At 40.3% G+C, this 17,033-nt stretch overlaps 1 protein-coding gene and 1 long non-coding RNA gene across 4 annotated transcripts in view; both read right to left on the reverse strand.

The window, feature by feature from the left end:
- Positions 1 to 1,108: 1,108 nt before the first annotated feature.
- Positions 1,109 to 2,619, reverse strand: LOC144458861 (uncharacterized). Its single transcript, XR_013488231.1, has 2 exons — positions 2,036 to 2,619; positions 1,109 to 1,932 (listed from the first exon to the last, which is right to left on the reverse strand). It is a non-coding gene; the product is annotated as an uncharacterized LOC144458861 (long non-coding RNA).
- Positions 2,620 to 7,433: 4,814 nt separating this feature from the next.
- The window catches only part of LOC117264993 (ATP-binding cassette sub-family D member 3), an 88,002-nt gene continuing 78,402 nt past the window's right edge, over positions 7,434 to 17,033 (reverse strand). For all 3 annotated transcript variants that reach the window (XM_078162983.1, XM_033639352.2, XM_033639351.2), the window contains exons 21-23: positions 15,824 to 15,928; positions 10,498 to 10,554; positions 7,434 to 7,998 (exon numbers count right to left, since the gene is read on the reverse strand). In XM_078162983.1, the coding sequence (XP_078019109.1) occupies positions 7,921 to 7,998; positions 10,498 to 10,554; positions 15,824 to 15,928 (240 nt within the window). In that variant the 3' untranslated portion in view covers positions 7,434 to 7,920. The remainder of the gene's footprint in view (positions 7,999 to 10,497; positions 10,555 to 15,823; positions 15,929 to 17,033) is intronic.

The raw sequence follows: 17,033 nt of genomic DNA on the forward strand, positions 1-17,033 counted from the left end.
AAGACATACTGACGAAATAAAAAGTTGGAAAAGTCAGCCTATTTTAGAGAAAATCCACTTTTTAAATGCATTTACGATACGTTTTGGGCCATGCTCTGCGCCATCTTTATTTTACGTCACTTCCTACGTCATCGGAGTGGTTGGTTGGTTGGTTTCACGACACTGTCTGTAGGCGGAAGAAGAAGAAGCAGTAGTTTAGGAAATTTACCGAGTAAAAAGATGTCAGAGGATGAAGCCGAAAGATATATTGATCTATCATCAAACCCAATGGCCTATGCTTTTAAGCCAGTGACGAGGAGGAGGGTGGAAAGTCACAATTTTGCGGTGGAGGAGGCAGCTACAGCTGCTCCGGACGAGGATGGCAGCCAGGAGAGGGTCGGCAACACTGCATGGTGCATGTGCCAAAATTACTGTCCGAAACTAAAAATGAACCACAACCCATATAAACATCCGGGCCTGAGAGTTTTCACCTAAAACTCATGTTATCCCACACCATACAGTCAGCGGTCATCACAGCTGATGCAAACTGCTAAAGAAATACTACTTACCGTGACTCCATGTTTTCCAAAGCAGTCAGTCAGGAATCCAAACGTGATAAAATAATCCATACATTAACTCCAATCCCGTTATCTTCCTCACTGTCATCCTGTTTATTCCTCTTGCCATGCATGCACTAAAGTTTTTTTCTAGCTAGCTAGGGATTATGTCGGGATATCTTGGTTATTATGGCTCAATTTATCCGTGATCTGGTTGCACAAATGCAGGATAGTGGACAGCGGAATATGTTATGACATAAGTTACCATGGAGATTTATTCTGTGGAGCTAGCCTGCTCCAGACCAGGCTAAATTCCAGGATCAATTTAATCTCATCCCTTATCTCAGTCAGCAGTCACCACAAATGGAAACCAATAGTTATTCCACTGCCCAATGCACATTGTTATCACATTCAGCCAGACCCACTGTCATGATTTAAACATTTGTGATCATTAATTGCAATCATTTTAGATAAATGATTTTAGATGATTTTGCAATCATTAGATAATTTACAGTTTTCCATAGACTATATAAAATACACATCCCATATAAATATAAATACACATCAAAGAGTAACATGATGTTCCTTTATTGAATAAGGATAAATCAAAGCAAGTAAACCATCACCTCCTTTCAAAACTGAAGTCACACAGTGATTCTACAAGATAGAAAGCACAGAATCAAAGCATATTATACAACACAAGAATAAATACACATTCAAAGGTCTGTATATGATACACCCCGCATGTCTGCACACTGAAATAAATGCAGGACAAATCCATACACAACAAATGAACAGACAAATGAATGGATGCAGTAGCCTCCCTGCAAGCTTGTATACACACAGTATACAGCACAAACAACATAAGAGGCCAAATCAATTTAAATTCAATAAAAAAAACACAAATTCCTCTGCCAATGCAGGCCATATTTAACTGAAATTCACAGCATGCGTCTCTGCCACTCCAGAACATATTTAACTGAAATTCATAGCATGCGTCTCTGCCACTGCAGGACATATTTAACTTAAATTTAAAGCATGCATGTTAACTAAAATAATTTAACACATATTGGTCCCTGACCAGCCAAGATGGCAGGATTGTCCCAGTCCATGTGTGATGGCACTCTGGGGGCCCTCTCCTTCCTCAGGCAGGCCACATTATGGAGGACAGCACAGGCCACAGTGATGCAACATACCCTCAAAGGGCTGACCCTTAAGTGGTTAAGACAGTGAAAGCGTGCCTTCAGGAGGCCAAAGGTCATTTCGATCCTGGCCCTTGTCCTGGCATGGGTATAATTATAGGCCTGCTGTGCTTCCTGAGGGTCTGTGTATGGTGTGAGGAGAAAAGGCTGGCAGGCATACCCCCTGTCCCCCAGCAACACACCAGAGAATTCACCTGTCAATACAAAATCTCATCATCACAACCTCAAAAATAGAGTGACATTCTTGACACAGCCATGATGTAAAAAGTGGTTATTAACAGAGGTTGTGTGGCTCACCTTGTGATAGGCATTGATAGATTCCAGAGGTCCGAAAGACTCGGGAGTCATGGACCGAGCCGGGCCACAACATTGCTGATGAGATAGTCAGCATTGCAGACCATCTGAAATTATAAGATGAAGACTATTAAACCAATCAATGCACATCACAAGCAATGCACAGTGTTCATTAATCGACAATATCAAAACGTCATGTTCACCTGAACACCTGTTACATATATATATATATATGTATATATATATATATATATACACACATCTATATGTATATATATATATATATATATATATATGTGTATATATATGTATATGTATACATATATATATATATATATGTATATATATATATATACAGTACAGGCCAAAAGTTTGGACACACCTTCTCATTCAATGCGTTTTCTTTATTTTCATGACTATTTACATTGTAGATTCTCACTGAAGGCATCAAAACTATGAATGAACACGTGGAGTTATGTACTTAACAAAAAAAAGGTGAAATAACTGAAAACATGTTTTATATTCTAGTTTCTTCAAAATAGCCACCCTTTGCTCTGATTACTGCTTTGCACACTCTTGGCATTCTCTCCATGAGCTTCAAGAGGTAGTCACCTGAAATGGTTTCCACTTCACAGGTGTGCCTTATCAGGGTTAATTAGTGGAATTTCTTGCTTTATCAATGGGGTTGGGACCATCAGTTGTGTTGTACAGAAGTCAGGTTAATACACAGCCGACTGCCCTATTGGACAACTGTTAAAATTCATATTATGGCAAGAACCAATCAGCTAACTAAAGAAAAACGAGTGGCCATCATTACTTTAAGAAATGAAGGTCAGTCAGTCCGGAAAATTGCAAAAACTTTACATGTGTCCCCAAGTGGAGTCGCAAAAACCATCAAGCGCTACAACGAAACTGGCACACATGAGGACCGACCCAGGAAAGGAAGACCAAGAGTCACCTCTGCTTCTGAGGATAAGTTCATCCGAGTCACCAGCCTCAGAAATCGCAAGTTAACAGCAGCTCAGATCAGAGACCAGATGAATGCCACACAGAGTTCTAGCAGCAGACCCATCTCTAGAACAACTGTTAAGAGGAGACTGCGCAAATCAGGCCTTCATGGTCAAATAGCTGCTAGGAAACCACTGCTAAGGAGAGGCAACAAGCAGAAGAGATTTGTTTGGGCCAAGAAACACAAGGAATGGACATTAGACCAGTGGAAATCTGTGCTTTGGTCTGATGAGTCCAAATTTGAGATCTTTGGTTCCAACCGCCGTGTCTTTGTGAGACGCAGAAAAGGTGAACGGATGGATTCCACATGCCTGGTTCCCACTGTGAAGCATGGAGGAGGAGGTGTGATGGTGTGGTGGTGTTTTGCTGGTGACACTGTTGGGGATTTATTCAAAATTGAAGGCACGCTGAACCAGCATGGCTACCACAGCATCCTGCAGCGACATGCCATCCCATCCGGTTTGCGTTTAGTTGGACGATCATTTATTTTTCAACAGGACAATGACCCCAAACACACCTCCAGGCTGTGTAAGGGCTATTTGACCAAGAAGGAGAGTGATGGAGTGCTGCGGCAGATGACCTGGCCTCCACAGTCACCGGACCTGAACCCAATCGAGATGGTTTGGGGTGAGCTGGACCGCAGAGTGAAGGCAAAGGGGCCAACAAGTGCTAAACACCTCTGGGAACTCCTTCAAGACTGTTGGAAAACCATTTCAGGTGACTACCTCTTGAAGCTCATCGAGAGAATGCCAAGAGTGTGCAAAGCAGTAAATATATATATATATATATATATATATATATATATCTCAAAGCTTTTTATGTACAACTTAATATAAATAAATAGATCACTATTTCCCAGTGACAAAGTGAGATCAGTTCAACCTAAAACAGTTCTGGTGGAATAAATCTCAAGAATGCAACAATTCAGATGAAATGCCAGTGTGTTACTTGTGTTAAGAGTAGACTTAGTGCCATATCTTGGTTAGGAGAGGAATTAAGGGGGTGGGAATCTTACCCTAACATATAGGTTTCATTGTAACTTGCAGAGTACAGGAGTTATTCCAAGTCGATCAATACACTTTGATTTCTATGGTGCCATGACCTTTACTGTAGCACCACCCTCTGGTAAAACTGAAAAATGGTGTGTGCTCACAGGGATTAAGACTTTTGGACATGTGACAGCATGGTAACTTTTTAATGACACTGCCATTTTTGTTTGCTTTTCTTTTCAAATCAAAGATGAGGAGCTTTAAACTCTGAGTGACATGTAGGTGGTAATAAACATATACTGGTCTGAATACTGTTGCTTTTTTAAAATAAAGCTAGAGCAACAAAATTCTGACAAAGCACAACTTCATTGACAAAATTGAATGACTTCAATGAGCTAATACTTCCAGACTTTCACAAAACATTTAAGAAACATTCTCATCTGATATAAACCTAGCTGAATGTTCAAAGTCCAGTAGTGGCAATGTGAGAAACATATTGTGGCTTTGTGTGCAGGTTCCTGCAGTAATAGGAGAGGAAACCTTTGGCACACACCAGGGAGGCCTTGTCTGGAGCACTTCTGTTGATCATTGACACACTTGTTATCTCACACACACTCATTGACTCACCTCTAACCACCAAGAAAAGACAGACAGACAGACAGACAGAGATCTCTCTAATTAGTCCTATGGCTTATTATTTTAATGTAGTATGAAATCATAACAGTATTATCCATATAAAAACCATGGTTAGAGCTGAGGCTGCTTCTTTACATTTTCAGGATAAAGTTACAGTATATCAGGGTGACGCAACACACAGGTGTTGAGTAATGGTAGACGGGCATATTCACGTACCACTGATCAACTGACAGAAGCCATTCTCAGCTTCATTGCGCTCATGTAAAATTAGCTGTCCACATGATTATGCAAAATTCAGCAAGTTTTAATCCTACATCCCAACACATATATATTTAATGCAGAATTTCATACATGGAAAATGTTTATAACAAGATTATAAAAGGAAGATATGTCTAATAATTATTTGCCATTTGATCAGTATTTGAGGTTACATCACTTACAAGCCAGTTTGAGAAGAGTCCAACACAGCTCAGCAACCAGTACAAATATTGCACATAGATGGATAACAGGTATGGGACTGAAGATGATTTTTTTCAAACTTAACAGCCAACCAGACTTTATTGTGTTGTTTCCTTACTGACAGCCTTATATTCCATGAACCACAGCTCATCCTGGCCTGAGTAAAATCAAGTAAATCCCAATAAATACAATGGTACAACTTGTATCTAAAAGAACCTTACGGCGTGGAAAAAGAAAAAACTGGTATTTGGTGAATAAATTGATTCATTGTTGGAATTGAAGAGAAACTTTTCCCTGTGCTCCCGTGTTCATGTAAGAAGGATTTTTGAATGGACCACTGCCTTTTGACTGACTGCACACCATATTGTATCTCTGTTGTGGAACAAAGTTATATGAAAGCAGATGAAGCAACATGGTTAATATGGTAGCTTCTACCAAGTCAGCACTTCCACAACACTTTGGTCAACAGTGCCAACCCACAAAATTCATGCAAAATGTTCCCTTCTTGCAACTCTCCTCATTACAGATATTCATTTGAAGTGAATTGATTTTGTTCCAAAATGTCACTCTTGCAGTGCTGGTGTGACTGAGCCTGAAGTCCACAGCACCCTGGCAGCTCCACCTGATGCACTACCACAAACTACACATCAGAGCCCTTGATGGCAATCATGCATACAACATTTAGGCATTCATAACATTTGTAACTCGAGGAATGTTTGAAATAAAACAATCACTGGAGCGGAGTGCTGCCACTGGTGACAGAGGTAAGTCTCTGTCCCTCAGACAGTACTATAGAAGGCTTCAACCCTTAGCGGCAGCACTGAAGCAATGCTTAAGAGCAGCACCCCAGTTCATTAGCAGCATGTGTTGTATTTTATTTTCTTACAGGTCTCTTGGGAGACAGCCTTCCTCTGGTGAGCTCATATTATCTAGCATTCTTCTCTTCCCTCTCAGTCAGAAAGAAAAGAGCTGGCCTACCACCAGATTTCTCAGACTTTACTCGAGGTTTGCTGCCATCTTGTTGCACTTCAAAACCTTCATATTAGACCAGCTGAGTCTGGAGATGCCTCTGAAAAAGTTCATTCAGTCCCAGTGTGCATTGTTTGTCCTGTGGCTCCCTGTAGCTCCAGAAGCAGAGCAGCTGTGGTTGACTTTTTTAGGCCCTTTATCATGTGATCACAGCTTCATTATTATATTATCTTGAGATAACAAAATACTCCTCATATTTAGTTTGAATTTAAAGCCAGTTTATCTCTGGATGTTTTCCTACTTCATGGACTGTCCTAGAGGGTTTTATCATCATTTAGCCTGGCGAAAGAGCCAGCAATGAACAGAGCAAAAATGACAGAGGAGGAAGAAACATCATTTATCCTCATATAGTTATGTATTAACCATGTGATAAAAGCTTCAAGGTACCCAGATAATTAAGGGGCTGTACACATGCCACATTTTTGCACCTTCAAATCCATTGTTTTCAGTGTAGACACACCGTACGCATGCTCAAGCACCACCGCGACCATAGACTGTATTTAAAGACTGTATATAGAGATGGATGACGTGACAGCTCCGCAAAAGTGAAGCCAAAACATCTGTATCATCCCGTGATGACTGGCTGCAGTACAGTTCATAAACCCGACCTTCTCCATGTTAGTGGATGGGACATGGGCCAAAGTAAAAACTCAAAATACAGTACATTTTTTCCCAGAGATGGTTTCTGTTATTTAAAGTAGTTTTTATCACACTGCTGTTTGTTCTAGTGTTAATTTTTCGAATAAGTCTGGTTTAAATTAGTTATGTTAATGCTATAAAACAGGGATTTTACCACGATTGACAAATATGTGAGCTAATCAGTGGGCTCGTGTTCAGTGGTGCTGCTTGCCATTGGTTGGATGGGTGTATGGGCGCAAAACTTGATACAGTGGAGATCGCTACTCTGGCTCCAATTACGTTACCAGAGCAAGATGGGGGGATGATGAGCTATTTTGGCTTCACTTCTGTACAGTATGAGTTAGTTCAGACGCATCATCCACCTTTATATACAGTCTGTGATTGTGACGTGCAAGCATTCCCTTGTGCCAATTTTGCAGGGCGTGACGGCAACTTCCTGATATAGACACAGCTAAACTTCTTGAACACAGCAGTGTGCACCACCTGTCATGTGACAAGGAACGTCCAATCACAGCCAGCAGATATCTTTTTCTTCTTCTATTAATATCGCGCAAAGTAGGCTCAAGAGCAGCACCCGGCGCCCGACCTCAGATAAAGACGCAGCATGTGCATGGCCCCTAAAGATAACAGTCCAAAAGAAAGACAGAGCCCAAATTTAATATGTTATGTTCAGATATCACCAAACAGGCCTTACAGTGATCACCTGCCTCTGCTGGTCTTGGCTTCTGTCAGCTGCAGAGGGACTGTCATGCATACATACTTGTGCCTCAAAGACCACTGTGGTATCTAGCTTATCTCTACAGGTTCACCTCTGTCACTGTTGTGAGAAATGAGCGCACGTGCAGAGATGATTACAACAGTATAGTATGTTTCCACCTGTACTAAAACATGTCTTGTGTAAAACACAACCTAGAAGTTGGCAACATAAATTTCAAATTCTTCATAATCACACAGAAAAAAATAAATGATTAGACAGGACTATAGTGATGATTTAAATAACAGGAAACAAAGGAAACAAATGATTTAAAACATTATTTTCTATTTTTAGCTCTAACTTGTCTCAAGTGCAAAGAATTAGTGGACTGGTTTCATCAGAGCAGTGCATCTGGGGCTGACATCAGCAGTCCCTTATGAGCCAAACTCCACAGTTTCCTCCGTGATGGGCTTGAACTCGTAGTTCCCTCTCCCATCCATGTGGAGATAATACTTCATGACAGAGAAGAAAACATGAAAAATACAAAGTCAGTAAGAAAGAGGACATCTACATGACACAGGGTTCTAAAAATTACAAACTAGGTGAAACAGAAATCTATTGATGGACAGAAATCTGTCGGGCTGTGTGACTTACAACAGAAAGAGAAATTTGGAAATATTTTATTTTAAATGTTTAGTCATAGTCATAGTGTGTCTACTCAAAAGTAAGTGGATAAAATTGTTATATTAAAAGAACATTTAAAAGATAAACTAGAATTACTGCCCTATGATTGTATGTCTCTGCAAACCCGTCAAGTTGCAATTACAGTTTACATCCATGTCTGTGAAAACATGGATGCTTCACACACATCTTCCCCCCAACAGCACAGAAGATGTATTTTAATATCACAGTTTAGTTAGTGTCACCAATTCAGTATCTGACCAAATGTCTCCCCTTCTGTTCCTGAGATATGATGTTGAGTAAGGCCCAGAAAAGTGATTCTGCAAAAAATTATGATGTCACTGTAAAGGTGACCTTTGAATATAAAATACCATAACCTGATCATTTATCCTATTAGAGCCTGTGTCCACATAATGTTTTCCTTCAGCAGAAAAGCGCTGGCAGGGTACTGGGGAGCACTTCATAAAAAAAGCATTGGCGCCACTTGTGTTTTTTTTAATGATGTGCTGTTTGTGGATTTTCTTGACATTAACATTAGCCACGTGGTTAACATAACGCTGCATTAACGGAGAGTTGACTACCCAGTCAACTTCAAGATTACAAAGTGAACAGTGATAAAAGCACTCACCCACAACAGCAAGAGTCAAAGCCAGTTTGCTCCCAAAAAACAAGCTTTTCTGTCTTTGTTGTGACAGTAGACAGCAGCCTTGCTAAAGAAGCGGCAGTGACGTCACCTGTCTCTTTCTGAAAAGTTCAGAGATTTTCAACCTAAAGCGCTTCACACAGAGGGCTCAGAGGGATCTGAAAAAAGCTGCTGGGCATGCCGCTTTTTCTCAAGGTGGCCGCATAAGCTGTCTTCCCTTATTGAGAACTACTGAAAAATGATGCCTGCCTTGGGAAAAAAAATGCTGCATGGACAGAGGCCCTAAGACATTTGTGTGAAATTTGTCATAATACGCATCTGAATCCTTGAGTTATGGCCAAAAACCTGCTTTGTGCAAAATTTGAAGAAATCTCCTCAAGGCGTCTTTGAGACACCGCATTCACAAGAATGTGACAGACAGACGGACAACCCATACACATAATTTCTCTGGCCACAGTGTGCTGTGCTGCTGGGCGCCCCCCCTAATGTAATGTAGGTGAAACACTGCCTGTGGTTCAGAGGCCAAATAATAAAACCTTGTAGTTATTGCCTAATGTTGTTTTTTTTTTTTTGCCCAGGGCGGCATTTAGGCTAGAACCGCCACTGTATACAAAAGCATGAAAACAGTGGAACTGGGCCAACCTTTCATACATTCAGAAAGGGAGCTGTGAACATTGAAACACACAAAAATGTGGACCAAGAAACAGCTATCTACAAAATATCTAATCATCTTTCTCTCTTACACTAAAGTTAAAGCTTCATCATGCTTTAAACGAAGGGCTTGTCTGATTGTGCAACAATCGTTTACATGTACGTTTACATGACATGGATTCTTAAAGTTGGCCTAACACACCCAGGTTATGTGACTGGGAGTCAAATTACTCCTGCATGTCAATCGGACCCAAACTGACTGAGGCGCTCTGCGCATGCTCCACAGTTTCCGCCCCAGGCTTTGACCAAGAAGTCGAATAGCATTAAATGCGTAACAGACGAAGAAGAAGCCAGTAACAACGTGGAGTAATCTACATCCAGAGCTGTGCTTTTTTGGATGGACGAAATGTACAGAACTGTAAAGTTGTCCACCATGGTACCAGTTTGCCATTAGCTAACCATGCCTAACTTGTTTGTCAGTTGTTTGGTCTGTGACGTAATAGGTCAACCGGAAAAAGGTCCAATACTAACAAGCTGAAAGGGGGCATATCGCCACTTACCAAAGTACAGTCGGACATACTTTGCTCAATAAATTGATTCCCTTCCTATGCTTGTATACTGGGACAAGGACAGTCGTTCAATCAAATGGCCTTGTCAAGCTGTAACTGTAGCTCCACTTATTGTGCATGTAAACATACTCAGTGTCTCACATCAAAATTATATAAACCCAACAGTTTCTATAATTTTGTGAAACAGACTGCCATTTATGCTACTGATAATTTGAATAACAGACATTTAGGAGGCAGCCCTGTTGTAACTTTGTATTAGTATCTGATGATCATTTGCCGTATGAGACAAAGTAGTAAGAGTGAATCAGACAGGTACCTACACTTAAAACCACAAGCTAAAACCTCTCCCAGAAGGAAACTTTGGTAACAAAAACAAGAGAATGAAGTGAAAGAACAGTAAGGGTGGCTGTGAGAACCTGAGGATGTCATTTGAAATCATAAGAACATGGAAGACATTCAGTCCTTACCTCGTGGTGCTTCCACAGAGACTTTCTGTGGGACACTGTGAACAAGGTGATGCCCACCTGTGAATCAAACAACACACAAGGCTTTATAACAATTAACCAAAGTAGAAAGCTTTCTAAAAATACCCACATCTACAGGATGTGACTCACTACAGCATCAGTTAATTATTACTGCATTAATCCTGACGCATCTGAATGATCATTAACGTAGACTTAAAAACAGTGGAGCCTCAACTGGCCTCTAAACATGACACTGTTTATGTACCACCAGGTCGTTCTGCGCACAAACAATAACATGAACTATTCTACTAAAAAGCAAGGAATGTCTGTCTTGTCTGTGTCTGTCTTTGTGCTCTTCATATGTCTCGAGAACCATTCATCCAATCTGCTTCACGCTTGATGGGTGTAATGCTGGGGGCAAAAGGACGTGCAGTCAAGTTGGTGCAGTTTGGACAAGTGATACGTTCAATATTAATAAACTTCAAACAGGTGTACAGCACTCTGTGAAGCAGCGGGGGAGGAGCTTTAAGCGCTATGGACTGAGTCGAGCATGTTTTCACCTACATTCACTGAGTAACTTCGCCATGCTAACTTATAAAACTCACAATATCAATGTCCATGCTCGACTTTATAACTACAGTGGTTATGCCAAAGCTACAGGCTACAATGAGGCTAAAAACAAATGACGTTTTTCCAAACAACTTTTTTATGATGGGGCTTCAGGACACTTGGATCACTACGGACGAGCAGTATGGAGATATTTTGTGGTTTCAATTATGTGTTTTTGGACGTTTGAATCTGGGGTGCTGTAAGCATCCATTAGGTGGAGTTGTGTTGCTACCTCCTCTCCCCTTGGATCTCCGCAAGTGATGTGAGGACTCTAGATCTTCACCTGAGCCTCCATCAGCATATGGGTGAGTAGATAATGGCTGAATTTTCATTTTTGGGTGCACTATCCCTTTAAGGAAAAGATTTTCACCAGCTGCCACCATCTTCCTACCATAACTATCATAGATCTTGCGCAAGATGATGAGATCACATTTTGTTTATAGTCTCAATAAGTGAAAAAAAACAAAAACAAAAACATAAAAACTCATCCCAGAAAGACAGAAAACAAGCATATTTCACAAAATGTTGTACTATTAAACTTAATAACAGCAGCTTATTTAAAGTTTTCACATTATATCACTATCATATCACATTGGATTTGGCCCTACTTGATACCAAGTAGATGACTTTGGTGCTCTCTATACTCAACTCCAGTTAGACATTAGTATAATGACATTAATATAATGTTTTGTACATAGACTGTGTATCAAGATACATATACAATCTGTAGTTTTGTAAATTGTATTCGGATATTGTAGAGTTTTCAGTTTTAGGATTTCATATTTAATTTTCAGATACGTTTTCAACATACATCATTATAACCATGTAACATCAAACAAAAGTTTAACTCTACATATCAAAAACCACAAATTTAACAGGGGACCTGCTGAATTTCTCTGGAACTAACTCAGATATCCAACTGCGGGTCCTGGGGACTCATTACCTATGTGGTGATGTTGATATGTTTTCAGTGTAGTGAGTAATCTGCTAGACTAAAATAAAAACAAGCATTTAAATTTTACAGAGGCTGCGCACGCGCGCACACACACACACACACACAGAGCTTAGATTAAGCCAGGAGTAGGCCTTACGCCAGGGCCACACCGCCCGCGGAAGTGCTGCAAATAGCCTCGAAGCGCCGAGAAGCGAAGCCAGTTTCGTTTCGGTGCATGTGTTAACCGATTGTGTCATCCACAACATGATAACTGCTTTAGCATTAAAATATATCATATTAAAATAGCCTGTATATTATTATTATTATTACTGTCCCCTTACTGTACAAACTGTAAATAAATCTTTATTCCTGACTATGTGACGTCGCCATTAATGTGTTTCTAGTTAAAATATTGAATTTTTTTTTGGTAGATTGGCTTATGGGGTGATTTTGAAGGAGTAATTAAGGTAATCTTCTCATAAGTGGATGTAATATGTAGAGATGCCATCTAGGCCGTTTTTCCTCGTTTTGTTTTTTTTAAAGTCTATATTTTGCTCTACAAAAACGTGAAAAAGCAGCTGTGACCAAGCTATCACGAGGTGAGTAGCACTGTAAGCATAATTAATAGCGATATACTTCAGTTTGTCTGTGTGTTTTTGTATGCAAGCGGGTCTGCTGCGGTCTGCTGACAGTCCAAAATGGCGGCGGTAGGATGAAACCATGGGCGAGTCTGTTGCTATGGGGCGTTCTATTGAGCTTCGCCTCTTGGTGTCCATGCTCTTTGCAGCTGTTTCCTGTTCATTCACCGGCAGTCGGTCACACGTGCGGCGTCATCAACAGCTCCTCCCACCAGTCTTCAACAGCCCCTCCCATTGCGGAAGGCCACCTCGGTCAATGGCAGAGGCAAAAAGAATTTGTTCAAAAGTAAACTGAGTATGAAAAAAACACTACTAAAACAAATTGTGTCAAACCAGTACTTGAAAGTAAAAACCATACTGCTGCTGCTGAGCAATAGAAAGAGTGATTGGGCTGCAATTTGCAGTGAGTTCAATGCAAAGGAAAATGTAACCACGGGGACAGCACAACACTTCAAGTCAGATATCTTCATAATTATCAGTATTTCATATTTCTTACACTCATATTTTTTATATTGCATCTATTGAGTGATATCTGCCTTTATAGACTGTGGAAAAACCTTACACTGGCTTTATAGAAGAGAGCTATTTACAACTGGTGGTGGGCCTCTGAAAAAAAAAAAAAAAAAAGACTGATGAATTGAGTGACTTGCTGTCCTGAACAATAGAGCAACCTCTGTATGATATACCAAACAATGATTTGGACGGTTTAGATGAAGACCTGGGCACAAATTACAGTTAAGACATTAAATTGGTAGTCTCGCTCACCAGACCTTTCTCAAGAAAAGAAAGGTCTGGCTGCGCTGACTCTCACTTAAAGATTGGAGAAAAAAATGCCCCAGCTTTTTTTTTAAAATTTCTTTCAACTAATCACAATCGTTCTTGGCGGTGCCACAGCAATGGTGCGCTTGCAAAAATATTGCCGGGGGGAAACAGGTTTTGGTGTAACACGCCCACAAAAATATCGCCTACAGGACGCAAACCATGGCAGAAAAATGGCTACATCCCCGCAAGATCAAACACTGCAAAATTTAGTAAAGGACATTTGTCAACTATGACAACCGGAGGTGGTAGGGCTAGTTCCGCCCAATGAGAGGCTGATCTATGCAGCGAACTTCCGCCCACTCAGACTATTAAATTGGTTACTTCCTTTGGTAAATACACCATATTCCACTGTGTGTGACAATTTTTATTCTGATTTTGTTTAAAGGACCATAGCAATTCATTTGTGCTTTTATCAGTGTTCTTTTTTTCAAAGGAAAGAAATCTAAACAGGTTGGAGGAGTCCGTGCTCAGTGAGTGTGTACCCCCCCTCCACATCTACTACACCATCCATGAGTACCACCACCTTTCAGCAGAGAACAGAAAAGTTGACCATGGATGAAAAGTTAGCCAGAGGATTTCATAACCATAAAACAGAATATCTGAAGGAAGAACATGAAATGAAAATGAGAATTCTACAGGATGAATTGGAAATGAAGTTGGAGAGGAGAGCTATGACGCAAAAAATATACAGTAATGAGACAATAGTGAATACCAGCCACAGTTAACAATATGATTTGTAAAAAAGAAATGTTTTGTCATTTGGATATTCATGAATGTGAGTATTTTAATCACCACAAACTACATTTTAAACCAGACTTGGTTTAGTTACATTTAATTTTGCACACTATTTTAATTTTGTACAACATAAACCATTAAAGTAAAAATAAGCCATAATAAAGACATTCCATTTAAGTGCATCTCATCTATCTGAAGTGCTACAATGTGAAAGCATCATCTTCAACGTAATTCAATCCATAAACCTTGGTAAACCAAGTACTCCTCTGGCTGGCCTCTGTATTGCATGTTGGTAATCCATACAGTCTGTGCTGTCTCACAAACACTGTTAAGCAGAGGTTAAACCTGCCTCCTTTGATGATTAATTTAAGATTCTCTGAGAAGCTCTGATCCTCCCTCTTGCGACTGGCTTACTTACTAACCCAGAATAGGCTAAATCTACGACTATTTTAAGATATGTCTGCGCAAGTCCCTTTAGGATAAGCGAGCTTAAATGAGCTTTTTAGTCTGGCACTAGGCTTAAGTTTTGTCTGTGAAATCGGCCCATAATGTATTTACTGTTCATGTTAATATTAATGTGTACTATTTGGACAAATTGTATTTTGATGTTTTGGCAACATTTTTCTTGAAACTTTCTTGCCAGTAAAACCCTTTGAACAAAATTTAAATGAACTGACTACAGATGTGAGACTAAAGGCTCAGACATACTTTCCCTATTGAACATCTGTGGACAGCTGCAGTCAAGCGGATGCAGTTCTATTCATAGGACAATTGAGGGTTCACTTCAGCCCCCAGCAAACAGGAGGGCTGGGAGGTGAGCTTGCCGTCCTCCTACTGCCAACGTCGGGTGAAACTGAAACTAACTGACACTGCTGGGTCCAAAGTAAATGTCTGTCAATCATCCAACTTGGAGGTACCTTTACCGCTGTGCAGCGGCTGTGTGAAACAAGGGACAGGAGCATGCATGGTAGGTGCGCTTACTATACATACAGTCTGCACAATCACAAAAATGGGCTGCTCGCAGACATGGGTGGATGACGACTTTAAATTACATGGACTAAAGCAGACTTTTGTGTATATTTTCATCATTAAATTGTGCAAATCAGGCAATGTTTCAGTTAAGTATGTGCTAATTTGTATATCAGTACAATCGGTTTTTAGGCCCAGCAAAACCAGCTGTATATTTGAGCTTGCATCAACTACAAGGCAGCACAACAGCCACACTGCAGCATTCAGGAAATCAGTCTATGCTTGTAGCCGATGTGGAGAGTGAAAGATAGAAAGAGTGTGTATCACGCCTCGCCCAGTGCTCCAGATGTATAAGAAAATGGTATCATAGGTGAATTTTGAGATGACGCTCAGACTCAGAGAGGCTAAATCCAAGCACTTTCAAGTAGTTTCCAGACCCATGGCAGTCCTGTAAGACATGACTGACATGTTAATTGCCAGATGATGTACTGAGCTGCTTTAGCCATAGACTACCATGGTGATTTTAAAGATGGTGTGTTTTTTTCCCAGCTGAGATCAGATGTGAACCTTGTTTCTCAGAAATGTACTGTATTTGTGTGTATGATGTGTTTTTGGGTCGTACCGTCCTGCAATGGCTGTAGATGTAATCCTCGACATCTACACTAACTGCACTGGTGCACTCATCCAGAATGGCAAACTGGGGCTTGTGGTAGAACAGTCTGGCCATCTACATACAGAAACAGAAACACCAGCATCATTGCCAAATATATAGTGCAAAATGCCATGAATACAGCCTAACCGTAAACTCCAGATTTTCTCTGTGCTGACAGATTAAAGAGCTCATATGATTTATTCTTCTTAAACTGGATGATAGGCCATAGGTATTGTGACTTTTGACCATCAGATTAAATGATGGTTCACAGTGTTATTTACCATGTTCTTCCTCCTTTGACTGAAACAGGTCTTTTGTTTTGATAGGATTTACCTACCACATACTGTTACTTTAACATGATGATTAGAACTAGAATTACCACTTCATGGTTGTATGCCTCCGTGAACCCGTCAAGTTGCAGTTACAGTTTACATCCATATCTGTGAAAACATGGATGCTTCACACACATCTTCTGCCCTGCACAGACCATCTATACAATCAGGACAATTTCAAGGTGGACACCCAAGATTAGTGTCACCATTTCAATATCTGACACATCTCCTCCTCTGATCCTGAGATATGATGTTGAAAAAAGTCCAGAAAAGTGTTTAACAGTAATTGAAAGTGTGACAGAAATTTGTGTGAAATGTCGTCATAATTAGCATATGAATTCTTGCGTTATAGCCAAAAACATGTTTTATGAGGTTACAGTAACCTTGGCCTTTGACCTTTGACCATCAAATTCAGTTTATATGAATAAACTATTTATTCAGTTTAGTCCAGGTGAACATTTGTGCCTAAGTTGACAAAACTCTCTCAAGGACTTTTTGAGATATTGCATTCATAAGAATTAGATGGATGCAAGGTCACAGGGACCTCTGACCACCAAAATCTAATCAGTTTACCATTGAGTCTCAAGGCATTCTTGAGATAATGTGTTCATGAGAATTGGATGTATGGGCGGACAAATGGACATACAACTTGTAAACGTAATGCCACTGGCCATAGCTGTTGCTGGCACAGAGCCATGAAAACAGCCCTTGGTTCAAAAAGACAATGGATCAATGGCTTCGTAGTGACTCGGCCCGCCTTTCCTCTCTATTAGGAAAGACTAAAAAATATTAAAGACTGTGTCTTTAAACTTACAGCTCTAGAAGGCCTTTTGTCTTGGGTTTAAGGT

The sequence above is a fragment of the Epinephelus lanceolatus genome, chromosome 20, assembly GCF_041903045.1.
Source record: "Epinephelus lanceolatus isolate andai-2023 chromosome 20, ASM4190304v1, whole genome shotgun sequence".
Lineage (NCBI taxonomy): Eukaryota > Metazoa > Chordata > Actinopteri > Perciformes > Serranidae > Epinephelus > Epinephelus lanceolatus.